The following is a 14,783-nucleotide window of genomic DNA, read 5'->3' on the forward strand; positions in this document are numbered from 1 at the left end:
GGAATGTGAGCTTGGTTCAACACTGAAAAATATATACTCATTTCAATCATCTCAATTAAGGAAAAAAATGCATCTGATCAAATTCCATAACCATTCAATTAAAACTCTTATCAAACTAGGAACAGAAGGAAAATTCCTTAACCTAATAAGCAGAAATTCAGGTTCGGAAGAATGCTCCTTAAAAGAAGCTGAATCTCATGAAGGTATACTCTTGCCTGTCCACTTCTCTGCCACGTGCAATGTGGATTTACTCAATGGCTGAAGCTCCATCACTTACTGGCCTATAAGGTGACCATGAATATGGAACTAGATATTGAATGTACAGGAAGACAGAAAGAACCTGGGGCCCTAAGATCTTAGTGGCACTACCACATACGTACTAAGTTGCATAGCTGTGAACTTCTTTCACATGTGAGAAGGAGCATTTGTGCATTAAAGATACTTTCATTTATGCAGCCAAATCCATCTTGACTTAAACACTATTTCTATTCAAAATGGTACTGAAGGCTCTATACTAGGGAAAGGTAAGAAAAATAAAACATGTAAGAATTCTTACAAAACAAATCTATAATTATTCAAATATGAATAGAAAATTTCAAAAAAAACTCATAGAAAATTCTTAAAATGGCATTTCTATATACCAAACAATCAGTTAAAATCTTCAATTTAAAAAGTGATACCATTCATAACAGCAACAAAAACAAGATATCTAGGAATAAAACTAAGCTAAAAGTCAAAATTCTTATGTAGAAAAGAGACTTTTTGGAAAGATTTTAAGAGGACCAAAATAGCTCAAGGATAGTAAGAGATGACATTCAGCTGTTACTTCTGAAATACATCTAAGGATTCAACACAATTTTGATCAAAATTCCAACACAGTTTTTCACAGAAATTAATAAGTTATATTCTACATGGAACAGTAAAGAGACAAAAATAACGAAGACATTCCTTAAGAACACAGCCCCAGACATCAAAACTTATGATAAGGCTACACTATTAAAGAAAACAGGTAGTGGTTCAGGGACAGAAAACTAGATCCACAGAACAGAATCGACTCCATATGTATCTGTAAATTTAAGGTGACATGTGAAGGTCAGTGGCAAAAAGGTGATACAGTGAAATCACGTTAGGACAATTGAAATTAAAACAAAACAAAGAAACTGGAGATCCATCTGTCAACATACATGAAGAGTGAACTCTAGATGACGGACTATTAAATATGAAAGGCAAAACTAAGAATTCTAGGAAAAAATAGAATACTTTTAAGAGTATGATGTACAAAAGAATTCATAAATGAGATTTTAATTGACTTTTCTCCTATATTAAACTTAAGGGGGAAAATGTTTAACTATATTAAAAGAGCTCTTTCTTTTTTCTTTTTTTTTTTTTTTTTGAGACAAAGTCTCGCTTCATCGCCAGGGGCCACGCTGCAGTGCAGTGGCACGATCTCAGCTCACTGCAGCCTCCACTTCCTGGGTTCAAGCAATTCTCCTGCCTCAGCCTCCTGAGTAGCTGGGACTACAGGCGCGTGCTACCACGCACAGCTAATTTTTGTATTTTTAGTAGAGACGGCGTTTCACCATTTTGGCCAGGATGGTCTCGATCTCTTGACCTCTTGATCCGCCCGCCGCTGCCTCCCAAAGTGCTGGGATTACAGGCATGAGTCACTGCACCAGGCAAAAGAGCTCTTTCTAATTTTTTTTTTTTTTTTTAAAGGAAGGAAGGAAGGAAATGGAAAGACAGGCCAAAAACGGACAACACTTTGTACCATTACAATATTCCACTAATAAAAAGCTCTTAAAAGTCAGTAAGAAAAAGAAAAATCAAGGAAAAAAGAAAAAAATAGCCAATAAAAATCTGAAAAGATGTTCAAATCTATTAGTAATCAGGGAGTGCAAATTAAGGTCACGACAAAAAACCATTTCATATCCATCAAACTGGGGAAAAACACTTCAAGGGTTGCCAATAATATACATTAACTGTAACTCTCTTATACTCCAGGTAACAGGGTAAACTAATACCACCATTTGGGGAAATCACTTTGTTACTGGTAGCAAAGATCCAAGTTATCCCAAGTTACCGGTGGCCTATTCTTATGGGTCCGTAGCAAATTCAGTCCTTGCTTCCTCAGAAGAAATAATTTGACTGAGGGCCATAAAGCAGAAAAAGAGACCCAAGTAAGTTCCAGAGCAGGAATGGAAGTTTACTTAAGAAGGCCTTAAACAGTAAAGAAAGGAAGGTGTACTTGTTAGAGACCCAAGCAGGAATGTGAAGCTTTTTCAAACTCGCCTCTTTCCCAGGCTTCTTCCCTTAGGCTGCCCGCATGTGCAGAGCCCTCCTTACCCTTGTGTAACGCCCAACTGAGACTTTGTTCCTTTTTCCGGTGGAGTGTACCAGGAAGATCATACTTTACCATTTTTGTCTCTTAATATACAGGCCCAGAAAGCTGTTTCTCCCTCGGGTCTGCATTCGATAAACATTTTGATAACAAGTGTGGACCATTAGGAATGGCCTCTCCCTGGCGCTCGAATTATTTTTTTTTTTAAGACGAGAGTATCGCTCCGTAGCCAGGCTGGAGGGCAGTGGCGCGATCTCGGCTCACTGCAACTTCCGCCTTCCGGGTTCAAGCGATTCTCCCGCCTCCGCTTCCTGAGTAGCTGGGACTACAGGCGCACGCCACCACGCCCAGCTAATTTTTGTATATTTAGTAGAGACAGGTTTTCACCATGTTGGCAAGGATGGTCTCGATCGCTTGACCTGGTGATCCGCCCGCCTCAGCCTCCCAAAGTGCTGGGATTACAGGCGTGAGCCACTGCACCCAACCCAAATTATCGTTTTTAGAGACGCAATTCGATAATTGCCAAACCATTGCCCGACATTTCTAGTAGGTTAGGGGAGAGCTCACTACTGCCTGGCTCACAGGTACTGCCTAACTACCTGTGACTATATATATATACACATACATTCAACATAGATGAATCTCAAAAGCAGAAAAAACATGTCAGACGATACGTAACGTTTCCATTTACATAAAGGTCAAAGATTGGCAATACTAAACAACGTACCATTTAGAAATGACTACGTATGTGATAAAATTATGTAGAAAAGCTTAGGAACCTTAACACAAATTTCAAGATAGTGTTTACTTACGGCTGTAGCGAGAAGGACTTAATTGGGTAAGTGCAGACTGGTAGAATTTACTGGTAACTGGTAAAGTTCCATTTCTTCAGCTGAATGACAGGCCTCATGGATTCATTTCATTTCTCTCAAAACTATGCAAATCGGCTATCTATACTCTTTTCTGTATATCATATATTTCATAATATTTTAAGTGACTCAAAAATAGGCAAAAAAGTTTTAAATTATCTTCTTGCTCATCTCTCTGTTTTAAAAGAAATCCTTTGCTTAATAGTGGTCTTTTTAACTGCAAGGAAACGACATCAACATTTGGTACTCTCAGGACTGCTCTTAAAAAAAAAATCGCTATTACAATCTGAGAGGCTCACACCTGTAATTCCAGTACTTTGGGAGGCAGAGGAGAGAGGGAGGGATCGCTTGAGCCCAGGAATTTGAGATAAGCCTGGGCAATACGGCAAGACCCCATCTGTACAAAAAAAAAAAAATTTTTAATTAGCTGGGTGTGGTGGCATGTGCCTATAGCCCCAGCTACTTGGCAGGCTGAGGTGAGAGGATCGCTTGAGCCTAGGAGTTAAAAGTTGCAGTGAGCTATGATCATGCCACTGCACTCCAATCTTGGTGACAGAGCGAGATCTTGTCTCAAAAAAAAAAAAAAAACTATTACATTGAAGACGTTCATGTGTGTACTCTCCCCTATATAATGCACATCAACTTACTTTGCAAAGCAATGCTAAAGTACAAAAGACTTAAGGCTTTATGCAGAAATATAAAATGGACTTTACTGACTTGCACCAATACAACCACAACTTTTTATACACCACTGATACACATTCTAGAACTCTGTTTAACGAAATCCTTTAAACTACTATTAGTGAGTAAAACTAAGACAAACCTATTAAGTGTTAAGTTGACACTGAGGCAGACTATCATTTAATTATCGTACATCAGATTCCAATCTTAAATTGCCACGTTAAGTCATAAACCGGATCTTTTTTGCTTAGGGAATATGAACGATGACAATTCTGTAGCTTTGGGTAAACTCACAGACTCAGTTTCCACAACGTTATAACACCCAATTAAAACTTCTGTCCAAATTCCACAGCACCGTTTGAAGGTATTTTTATGTGCACTCATTCTAGAATATTCCTGGCAAGGCCGCCGGCTTCGGGTCACAAGATAGCCAGGGACAGATTGGTGACTACCTCCAAATCTCCCTGGAAAGGGTTATCTTCCAGACCTCCAGATCGCCCTCCAGAGTCTCGGGTTGTGGAGGACAACAGAAAGACTGCTGGGGGTGGGGTGGGGGGGGTTAAAAACTGTTGCGTCAAGCAAATGGCCAAAAGTTGAGTCAACTGGGACCTTGCAAATCATTCCGCCTAACCCTTCGTTTTGCAGATGGGGAAAATATGCCTCAGAAGGGGGAACCGTAGCTCAGGGAACACTAGTTCAGGGCATAACGACGATTTAAGCTTGTCTCCTCTGGTCCTGGTCAGTGGTCCTTCCCCATTACCCATTCTCAAGTGCTTCTACCGGCTGCCAAAACAGAGGGGGTAGTGGAGTGAGAGAACCGGCATCACTGCAGTGTAGCCAGGTTGTCTGGGCTAAAAAAAAAAAAAACGTCTTAGAAGTAATCGGGCCAATCTCTCTTCTTACAGGTGGAGAAACTTAAGAAAGTAGAGTGACGCAGCTAAGGGAGTAAATCAACCCTCAGCCAACAAGTGGCAAAAGCCTGAAGAAACTGATTAAGATCACTGACGACCCCCGCTTCCCATCTCCAAAGGAGCAAGTATCACAACCACCTCCCCACCCTTCGCCACACCACATTTCATTCAGCAAAACTCCAGCGCCTCCCACGCAGAACCTGGAAGAAGGCAGGCGGAGCAACAGTAACAGCTGGTACGCAGCACCCACAGCACCGCGGCAACAGCTGGTACCGAAATCCCGCCTAGCTCTTTTGACTCTGTTAGCCGGAAGAATGAGGAAACAGTAAGGCTGCGGCGCCTCCCGCGAGAAGAGGTACCTGAGGCTCTTGCCGCAGTCCCCCGCCGCACCGGCACCGGAGCTCCACACCTCACTTCCGGGGTCAAATCACCGCGGAGAAGCCCGTCACCGCAGAAACGGAGCCTCAGGTTCCGCCCCTATCCAAGCCCTGCCTCCACTGCCGTTAGCCTGGGATCCGGCAACTTCCGGGACGCCGCGCGTCACTAAGCAGCCAATCTCCACTTCCGGACACATCGCGCCCCTACCGCACCCCTTTCAGAGGCGGCGCGACGGCGCGACGCCGATGTAGGTTTCCGCGCATTTAATTGGCGAAGCTGGAGCTCTAGTCTTCGCTGATTGGTGCCTGGAAATCTGCCCCATAGACACCCGCGGGGCGCACAGTTTCAGTCTTCTATGGGTTTCCCGCCCGCCGCAGTCTTGGACCGTATAAACATGGTGGATATGATGGAGTTTCCCAGAACGCGCATCAATGTCAGCATGCTAGCTCAGTTCATCGACAAGCCTGTCTGCTTCGTAGGGAGGCTGGAAAAGGTGTGCGGGTTCGCCGTCGTGGGCTCCGCTGTCCGAGGCCGGAGGGAGGGACCCTGTGACCTCCTGGGTGGCGGATTTTGAGTGGATAACTGGGTAACGGGGGATGAAGGAGGACGGAAAGCCTCAGATCACTGCGCTCCCGAATCCTTTATTTTGCACAAGGAGACTTTTTGAAAATTCTTTAACCATTATAGCCCCATTTTGGCGCCTCTTTTATGGCACGGAAACAAGGTGTTTTCAAACGCTCTGCGTTCTAAATTCCAGTGTTCTTCGCCTCCATTCAGGCAGTGCGTATCTAAGGGAAATTATAGACACGACTCCCACATCTACCTTCAGATTTCTTAGTTTACTCAGACATGACAGACGCCGGCAAAACTAATCTGCTTATTCCTTCTCTTCTGAAATTACTTCTTTTTGGAAATCTCGTTTCCTCTTAATCGCTTCTTCGCAAAACCTGCCTTGATTGTCCGCTTTGAGTCCCGTAGTAGCGAGTTATCTAACCCCACTATTAAAGTGAAGTCCCCTCATTCTACAGGCGAGAAACTGGCCCAAAGTCTTGGAATCAGTGACCTGAGAAGCTGAGGAGGAAAAAAAACTATTATATAAAGACTTACTTAGTAGCTCATTTCATCTACACATCCTCTTCCTTAAATGAGTGTTACTCTGACTTCACAAGTAGGGAAACTGAGTAGGAGTGGTAGGTGGTTGACTAAAATACTCAGAAACTCAGCAAATGGCAAAGCTGGCATTCAAATGAGATCTGACAGCGTTCTTTACAACTGCTTCCCAGGAGTAGGACCCAGATATTCTAGCAACCAGTTCTCCGTTTACTTCATCATGCCTGATTTTTAAAACATAACCTCCATGGGTTATGTACTGTCTAAATCATAAGTGCCAGCAGATTTCACTTTTAGCTAGGGCGGGCCTCCCTTTAATTTGTTGTTGGAATAGGGTTGCCATATTTAGCAAATGCAGAACCTACTTATACTACAAAACAAATTCCTTGTTTATCCGAAATTCAGAATTAACCTGTGTGTCCCATGAACAGATTTGGTAACATAAGATTATAATTTGAACCAATAAATTGAATAAACTGAATGGAATAGAATGAATAAACTGTTCAAAAAACAGTTGATTTGTGCTCAACTAAAGATCAATGTGCTCATCTTTTGTCAAACTTATTTGTTGTTTTAATGAGATTTTAATCATATGTTTCGTTTTTAGATTCATCCCACCGGAAAAATGTTTATTCTTTCAGACGGAGAAGGAAAAAATGGAACCATCGAGTTGATGGAACCTGTATGTTTAAATATTAATAAGTCTCATATATATTATAGTTAATTCTTCATCTGGGTTTGGTTTGTTGTTGATGTTTCTAATTTTTGGAGTAGATGTGAAAAGCATGAGCTGGTGAAACATCCCTGGCTCTAAAATTAAATTCTTGTACTATTCTCTCATATTTCCTTTTACATTTTTAACCTATGATTTTTTGGGCTTCATGATTTTTGAACATGTCCCTTAAATGCTGGATAACAATTTTCATTCCTTATGAAAGGTCATAAAATTACATAAGAAAAATTTAAACTGCTTTTTTCTTCCTCAAGAGTTTTTTTGTTTTGAGACAGAGTCTCACTCTGTTGCCCCAGCTAGAATGCAGTGGCTCCATCGTGGCTCACTGCAGCCTCAGCCTTCCATGATCAAGTTGCTCCCATCTCAGCCTCCCCAGGACTGCAGGCATGCTCAACTGTGTCGTTAATTTTTTTTTTTTTTTTTTTTTTTTTTTTGTAGAGATGACATCTCCCTATGTTGCTCAGGCTTGTCTTGAACTCTTGGTCTCAAGCAATCATCCTCCTGCCTGGACTAACCCCGCAAAAGTTTTAAATTTTATTTTATTTTCTGTTTTTGTTTATATATTTCCAGTTTTTACTTACTAATTTTTTCATTTTATGTTTAATGTACTTAGAACTTTTTTGGTATTTTGTGAAGACAAATCCATATGATATTTGGTTATACAGTATACATTGTGAAATACAAATTATAGAAGGTTCCTCTCAATAAGAAATTACTGCTTATAGAAATGCTGGGCGTTTTCAATAAGTAATTTTGTCTTTAACTTGAATTGTAGCTTTGGATTTGAAGCTACTACTCAAGGTAACAGGAATTTTAACATGCTGACAGTTAAGTACTCAAACGTTTTTTAACCAGTTACATTTTAATTTTTGCATTGGTAATTTTTAAAATTACTTTGTTACTTGAATTGAAAGATTAGTAACCTGTATTAACAGTTTTCCAAATTAATTGTCAACTGAAAATGTGATAACAGCAAATCAATGTTTTATTCCATATCTTAGCTTGATGAAGAACTATCTGGAATTATAGAAGTGGTTGGAAAAGTAACCACTAAGGCGACCATCCTGTGTACATCTTATGTCCAGTTTAAAGAAGATAACTATCCTTTTGGTAACTAAAGCATTCTAGTATTGACTGGTTTTATGTAATTAGCAGGAAAACAATTTTAATTTTAAATCTATTGGTCTAGCGTTTAGTACTGTCGTATTTTCAATTTCTATAGAATTTTCTGATCCTAAAGGAAAATAGGAATACATTTTGTTTTGTGCTGTTTATAAGTAGTGCTTATATATGGAAGAAACTCAGTAAAGATTAATTAATATTTGTAGAAAGACAATTTTTTTAATATAACAAATAAAATAATATTAAGTTGTTTTGTTGTAATATACGAATTAAAGGAATGGAATAATCCATAACACCTAAAATACTACCAGGCAGATACTGCCTGTATAATGAACATCGAAGTGGATGGTATTCCCATGTTTTTTTGTTTGTTTTTTTCTTTCTTTCTTTTGGCACCACAGTTAAATACAAGAATCTGTAATCCATATCTCCATTTTTAGAAATTCACTTCCAAAGGGTGAGAAAAGGGAAATAAGTAAAAATATCTTAGGTAATAATTGATGTTACAACTTTCCACTGTGGGTTAAATGTTTGCTTAAATGTTTCTTTCAGATCTTGGACTTTACAATGAAGCTGTGAAAATTATCCATGAGTTCCCTCAGTTTTATCCTTTAGGGATTGTGCAACATGACTGATCCTGATGGATTTTCATATGATTGCAAATGAGCTACATTAAAGACTATTAAAGGAGGCCCCTCTTGTTTGAGCGAGAGATTTCTGTGCTTTCTCATATTTAATTTGCTCTTTTTAAGATATTCCAACCTAGAGTTTTTGATGGAACTGATATATTGACAATTCTCATCTAAGCCCTTTTATAAAGAATTGCTACTCCAGTATATGGTCAGATTAGATGCAAGAATAAAGCAGTTGTCTGAGTTTAGGTTTCTATTTTATTAATAAAAACTAAAATGATACATATACTATCGGTCATTTCATTTTCATTCTTTTAGTCATGTATTCAAGCACAAACTTGGAATTCCATAGTTGTAAGGTCAATTTAGACCTACCAAATAAAACCCTGGGCCAACTGTGTTAAGGATTTACTCACCTTTTCCCAAACTATACCTGATAATTATTTCCTTGATACTCTTCTTAAAAAATGAATTAGATGACATTAAAAAGTCAAACAGAATCTTACATCTTCAGTAATTTGCGAAGTATCTCTTTTTCTGGTTTGGTTTGCTTTAGTTTTTGTAGAGATAGGATCTCGCTCTGTCGCTCAGGCTGGAATACAGTGGTGCAATCATAGCTCACTGCAGCCTTGAACTTCTGGGTTCAGCAATTCTCCCACCTCAGACTCCCGAGTAGCTCAGACCATAGGTGGGCACTACCATGCCCAGCTAATTCTTAATTTTTTTTGTAGAGATGGGATCTCACTGTGTTTCCCAGACTGTACTCAAATGCTTAGCCTCAGGCAATCCTACCACCTTAGCCTCCCAAAGTTTTGAGATTACAGGTGTAAGCAACCATGCCCAGCCTTCTTGGGTTGTAAAATAGCATTTACTAAATTCCAAACAAGGAATATATGATCCTTGAAAGAGCTGGTAGAATCATTTGACTTTTTTCTTCTTTTCAGTTGTGGTCTTTAGTGTGGAATTTGTCTGTAGCACACGTTGGGGGTGAGCAGAGATGCAGCAGGTTTGGAATAGGGTGGTACAGAATAACTGATGACCTATGTGCCAGTTAGGTTTTATGGCTTGACTCATCAATAAGGAAATAAAATAATTCCAAATCCATATAGATTGTTGTAAATTAGGCCAAAAATATTTAATTAATATAATCTTAAATGTCAACTTCTGTTATCCAAAAATACTCTGCTGATTTCTTGAGGGACATGGCCATAGCCACTTATGGTAAAGCATTCTGTTACATGAAATGAAGACAATTGTTCAGTTGTATGCTGTATAATGACTTTGGTCAATGGCAGACTGCATATATGACAGTGGTCCCATAAGATCACAATGGAACTGAAAAATTCCTGTTGCCTAGAGACAAAGGCATCATAACATCTTAGCACAATGCATTACTCACGTGTTTGTGGTGATGCTGGTGTAGACAAGCTGCATATGAAAGTATTACACATAGAATTATGTTGAGTACATAATACTTGATAATATAAGACCATGTTACTGGTTATGTGTTTACTATTTTAAACTGTACCCCTACTTACTAAACTGTGTACAGGTAACTGTAAACAGCCTCAGGAGAGTCCTTCAGGAGGTCTTCCCAAAGAAGTCCTTGTTATAGAAGATGACAGTTTCTTGCATGTTATGGCCCTTGAAGAACTTCCACTGGGACAAGATATGGAGGTAGAAGACGGTGATATTGATGAGCCTGACCCTGTGTAGGTAGGCTTAGGCCAGTGTGTGTGTGCTTGTCTTAGTTTTTAACAAAAAAGTTAAAATATAAAAAGAAAATTTTAGTTTACAAAACAGAAAAACATTCATAAGGATATAAAGAAAAATATTTCGTTCAGCTGTACAGTGTGTTTTGAGCTAAGTGTTATTCAAAAAGAGTGAAAATATTAAAAAGAAACAGGTGTGGTGGTGCATGCCTATAGCCCCAGCTTCTTGGGAGGCTAAGGTGGCAGGATAGCTCGAGCCCAGGAGTTCAAAGCTGCAGTGAGCAACAGTCATGCCACTGTACTTCAGCCTGCACAACACAGCAAGACCCCATCCAAAAAAGAAAAGTTAAAAAAAATTAAAAGCAGCTGGGCGCAGTGGCTCAAGCCTATAATCCTAGCACTTTGGGAGGCCGGGGCGGGTGGATCACGAGGTCAAGAGATCGAGACCATCCTGGTCAACATGGTGAAACTCCGTCTCTACTAAAAATACAAAAAATTAGCTGGGCATGGTGGCGCGTGCCTGTAATCCCAGCTACTCAGGAGACTGAGTCAGGAGAATTGCCTGAACCTAGGAGGCGGAGGTTGCAGTGAGCCGAGATCGCACCATTGCACTCCAGCCTGGGTAATGAGCGAAGCTCCGTCTCAAAAAAAAAAAAAAAAAAATTAAAAGCGCATAAAGTAAAAAAGCTACAATAAGCTAAAGTTAATTTATTATTGAAGAAAGAAAAATATATTTCTATAAATTAGTGTAGACTAAGTATACACTGTAAAGTCTATGACAGTGTTCAATAATGTCCTAGGTTATCACATTACGCACCACTCACTGACACCTGGAAGCAACGTTCATTTTTCAAGCTCAATTTATGGTAAGTGCCCTACACAGGTGTATTTTTTATTTTAAAGATGGCCTTGCTCTGTTGCTCACGCAGGAGTGCACCTCCCACCTCAGCCTCCTGAAAAGCTAGGACTACAGGTGCACACCACCACATCCAGTGAATTTTTGTATTTTTTTGTAGAGATGGGTTCTTGCTATATTACCCGGTCTGGTCTTGAACTTCTGACCTCAAGCAATCCTTCCATCTTGGCCTCCCAAAGCACTGGTATTACAGATCTAAGCCACCATGCCCAGCCCAGGCGTATCATTTTTATAAGTATACCTTTTTTTTTTTTTTTTGAGATGGAGGCTTGTTCTATAACCCAGTCTGGTGTACAGTGCTGAGATCTCAGCTCACTGCAACTTCTGCCTCCCAGGTTCAAGAGATTCTCTTGCTTCAGCCTCCTGAGTAGCTGGGATTACAGGTGCCCACCACTGAGCCTGGCTAATTTTTGTATTTGTATTTGAGATGGGGTTTCATCATGTTGGCCAGGCTCGTCACAAACTCCTGACCTCAAGTGATCTGCCCACCTTGACCTCCCAAAATGCTAGGATTACAGGCGGGAGCCACTGTGCCTGGGCTATACTGTGTTTTTACTGTACCTTTTCTATGTTTAGATATAGAAATACTGACCATTCTGTTATACCTCTGCAAAGTCCTAAGTACAATGACATGCCATACAGGTTTGTAGCCTAGGAGCAATAGGCTGTACCATCTAAGATTGTGTAAGTATGCTCTGTGATGTTCACACCATGATGAATTTGCCTAATGCTTCATTTCTCAGAACTATTCCCATTCAGAGACTAGTAGCAAATGAAGAGAGACATCAGCCAGTCTCAGTAACAGTGTTGTCTTGAATGCCAAAGGAGTCTGCATCAGTCCGTTTTCACGCTGTTATAAAGATACTCCCCAAGAATGGGTAATTTATAAACAAAGGAGGCTTAATTGACTCAATTCCACATGGCTGGGAAGGCCTCAGGAAACTTACAATCATGGTGAAAGGGGAAGCAGTCACCTTCACAAGGCAGCAGAAAAGAAAGAGGAAGAGCAGGGAAGACTGCCTTATAAATCCATCAGATCAACCAGGCATGGTGGCTCCTGTAATCCCAGTGCTTTGGGAGGCTGAGGTGGGTGGATCATTTGTGTTCAGAAGTTCGAGACCAGCCTGCTCAACATGGCAAAACCCCATCTCTACAAAAGTATACAAAAATTAGTTGGGTGTGGTGGTTCATGACTATAGTCCCAGCTATTCAGGAGGCCAAGGCAGGAGAATCACTTGAACCCAGGAGGCAGGGATTACAGTAAGCACTGCACTCCAGCCTGGATGATGAGTGAGACGCTCTCAAAAAAGCCATCAGATCTCATTGTGAACTCAGTATCATGAGAACAGCATGGGAGAACCACCCCCATGGTATAGTTACCTCCACCTGGTCTCTCCCTTGACTCATGGGGATTATGGGTATTAGAATTCAAGATGAGATTTTGGTGTGGATACAGAGCCAAGCCATATCATTCTGCCCCTGGCCTCTCTCAAATGTCATGTATTTTCACACTTCAGAACCAATCATGCCTTCCCTCCCAACAGCCCCCCATGTCTTAACTCATTTCAGCATTAACTGAAAAGTCCACAGTCCAAAATCTCCTCTGAGATAAGGCAAGTGCAAGTCCCTTCCACCTATGAACCTGTACAGTCAAAAGCAAGTTAGTTACTTTATAGATACAGTGGGGGTACAGGCATTGGATAAATGTTCCCATTCCAAATGGGAGAAATTGGAAAAAACCAAAAGGCTACAGACCCCATGCAAGTCCAAAATCCAGCGGGGCAGTCATTAAATCCTAAAGCTCGAAAATAGTCTTTGACTTAATGTCTCTCATCAGGGGCAAACTAATGCAAGGGGTGGGCTCCCACAGCCTTGGGTAGCTCCTTCATGGGCTGGCATTGAATGTCTGTGGTTTTTCCAGGCACAGAGTGCAAGGTGTCAGTGGATCTACCATTCTGGGGTCTTGAGGATGGTGGCCCTTATCTCACTAGGCAGTGCCTAGTGGGGACTCTGTGTGGGGCTGCAATCCCATGTTTCCCTAATGCAGTACCTTAGCAGAGATTTTCTGTGAGGGCTCTGCCTCTGAAGCAGACTTCTGCATGGACATGCAGGTATTTCTATAAATTCTGTGAATTCTAAGTGGAGGTTCCCAAACTTTAATTCTTGAATTCTGTGCACCTGCAGGCCTAACACCAAGTGGTAGCTGCCAAAGCTTGGGGCTTGCACCCTTGGAAGCAACAGTGACACTATACCTTGGCGCCTTTCAGCCACGTCTGGAGCTGGAGAGGCTGGGACACAGGGCACCAAGTTCGAGGTTGCACACAGCAATAGGCACCTGGCCCTACACAGGAAACCATTTTTTTTCTTTAGGCCTCCAGGCCTGTGATGGGAGGGGCTGTGGCCAAGATCTCTGACATGCCCTGGAGACATTTTCCCCATTGTATTGGCAATTAACATTTGGCTCCTCCTTACTTATGCAAATTTCTGCAGCTGGCTAGAATTTCTAACCAGAAAAATGGGTTTTCTTTTCTATCGCTTAGTCACACTGCAAATTTTCCAAAGTTTTACGCTCTGCTTGCCTTTGAAACATAAATTCCAATTTCAAATTATCTCTCTCAAGTTCAAAGTTCGACAGATTTCTAAGGCAGGGGCAAAATACTAGCAGTCTCTTTGCTAAAGCATAGTAAGAGTGACCTTTGCTCCAGTTCCCAATAAGTTCCTCATCTTCACCTCGGCCTGGACTTCATTGTCCATAACACTATCAGCAATTTGATCAAAACCATTCAACAAGTCTCTAGGAAGTTCCAAATATTCCTACATCTTCCTGTCTTCTTCTGAGCCCTCCAAACTGTTCCAATCTGTGTCCATTGCCCAGTTCTAAAGACACTTCCATATTTTCTGTATCTTTATAGCAGTACCCCACTTCTGGTACCAATTAACTGTATTAGGCCATTTTCACACTGCTATAAAGATATTATACTACCCAAGAATGGGTAATTTATAAACAATGGAGGTTTAATTTACGCACAGTTCCACATGGCTGGATAGGTCTCAGGAAACTTAACAATAATAGCAGAAGGGGAAGCAGACACCTTCTTCCCAAGGCGCAGGAAAGAGAGCAAGCAAGAGCAGGGAAAACTGCCTTATAAAACCATCAGATCTCTTGAGAACTCAGTCATTGGCATGAGAACAGCATGGGGGAAACTGCCCCCAAGATTCAATCACCTCACTCATCAACACTTGGAGATTACAATTTGAGATGAGATTTGAGTGGGGAGACAGAGCCAAACCATATCAGATTCAGTCCTCAGTTCTGTGTTAACCCTGGAAAATTCAGTGCTTTAAATATTGAAGTTGCCCTGCTTGAAATCTTGTAGTATA

The 14,783-nt window shown here is 40.9% G+C and overlaps 2 protein-coding genes across 4 annotated transcripts in view; one reads left to right on the forward strand and one right to left on the reverse strand.

Annotated features, from left to right (window-relative positions):
* The window catches only part of UMAD1 (UBAP1-MVB12-associated (UMA) domain containing 1), a 254,941-nt gene extending 249,639 nt beyond the window's left edge, over positions 1-5,302 (reverse strand). For 2 of the 3 annotated variants that reach the window (XM_064380373.1, XM_064380372.1), the window contains exon 1: positions 5,156-5,302. The gene's annotated coding sequence lies outside the window, so the exon portion shown is untranslated. Of the gene's footprint in view, positions 1-3,146; positions 3,631-5,155 lie in introns of those variants that run through there. The other variant, XM_012450750.3, reaches the window with a different exon arrangement.
* On the forward strand, positions 4,794-9,063 carry RPA3 (replication protein A3). Its single transcript, XM_012450752.3, has 4 exons — positions 4,794-5,670; positions 6,895-6,969; positions 8,022-8,130; positions 8,695-9,063. Exons 1-4 carry the CDS (start codon positions 5,533-5,535, stop codon positions 8,775-8,777), a joined length of 405 nt encoding a protein of 134 aa, XP_012306175.1. The 5' UTR covers positions 4,794-5,532; the 3' UTR covers positions 8,778-9,063.
* Positions 9,064-14,783: the final 5,720 nt, after the last annotated feature.

The sequence above is a fragment of the Aotus nancymaae genome, unplaced genomic scaffold, assembly GCF_030222135.1.
Source record: "Aotus nancymaae isolate 86718 unplaced genomic scaffold, 86718_ANA_hifiasm-v0.15.2.pri h1tg000025l, whole genome shotgun sequence".
In the NCBI taxonomy this organism is placed as follows: domain Eukaryota; kingdom Metazoa; phylum Chordata; class Mammalia; order Primates; family Aotidae; genus Aotus; species Aotus nancymaae.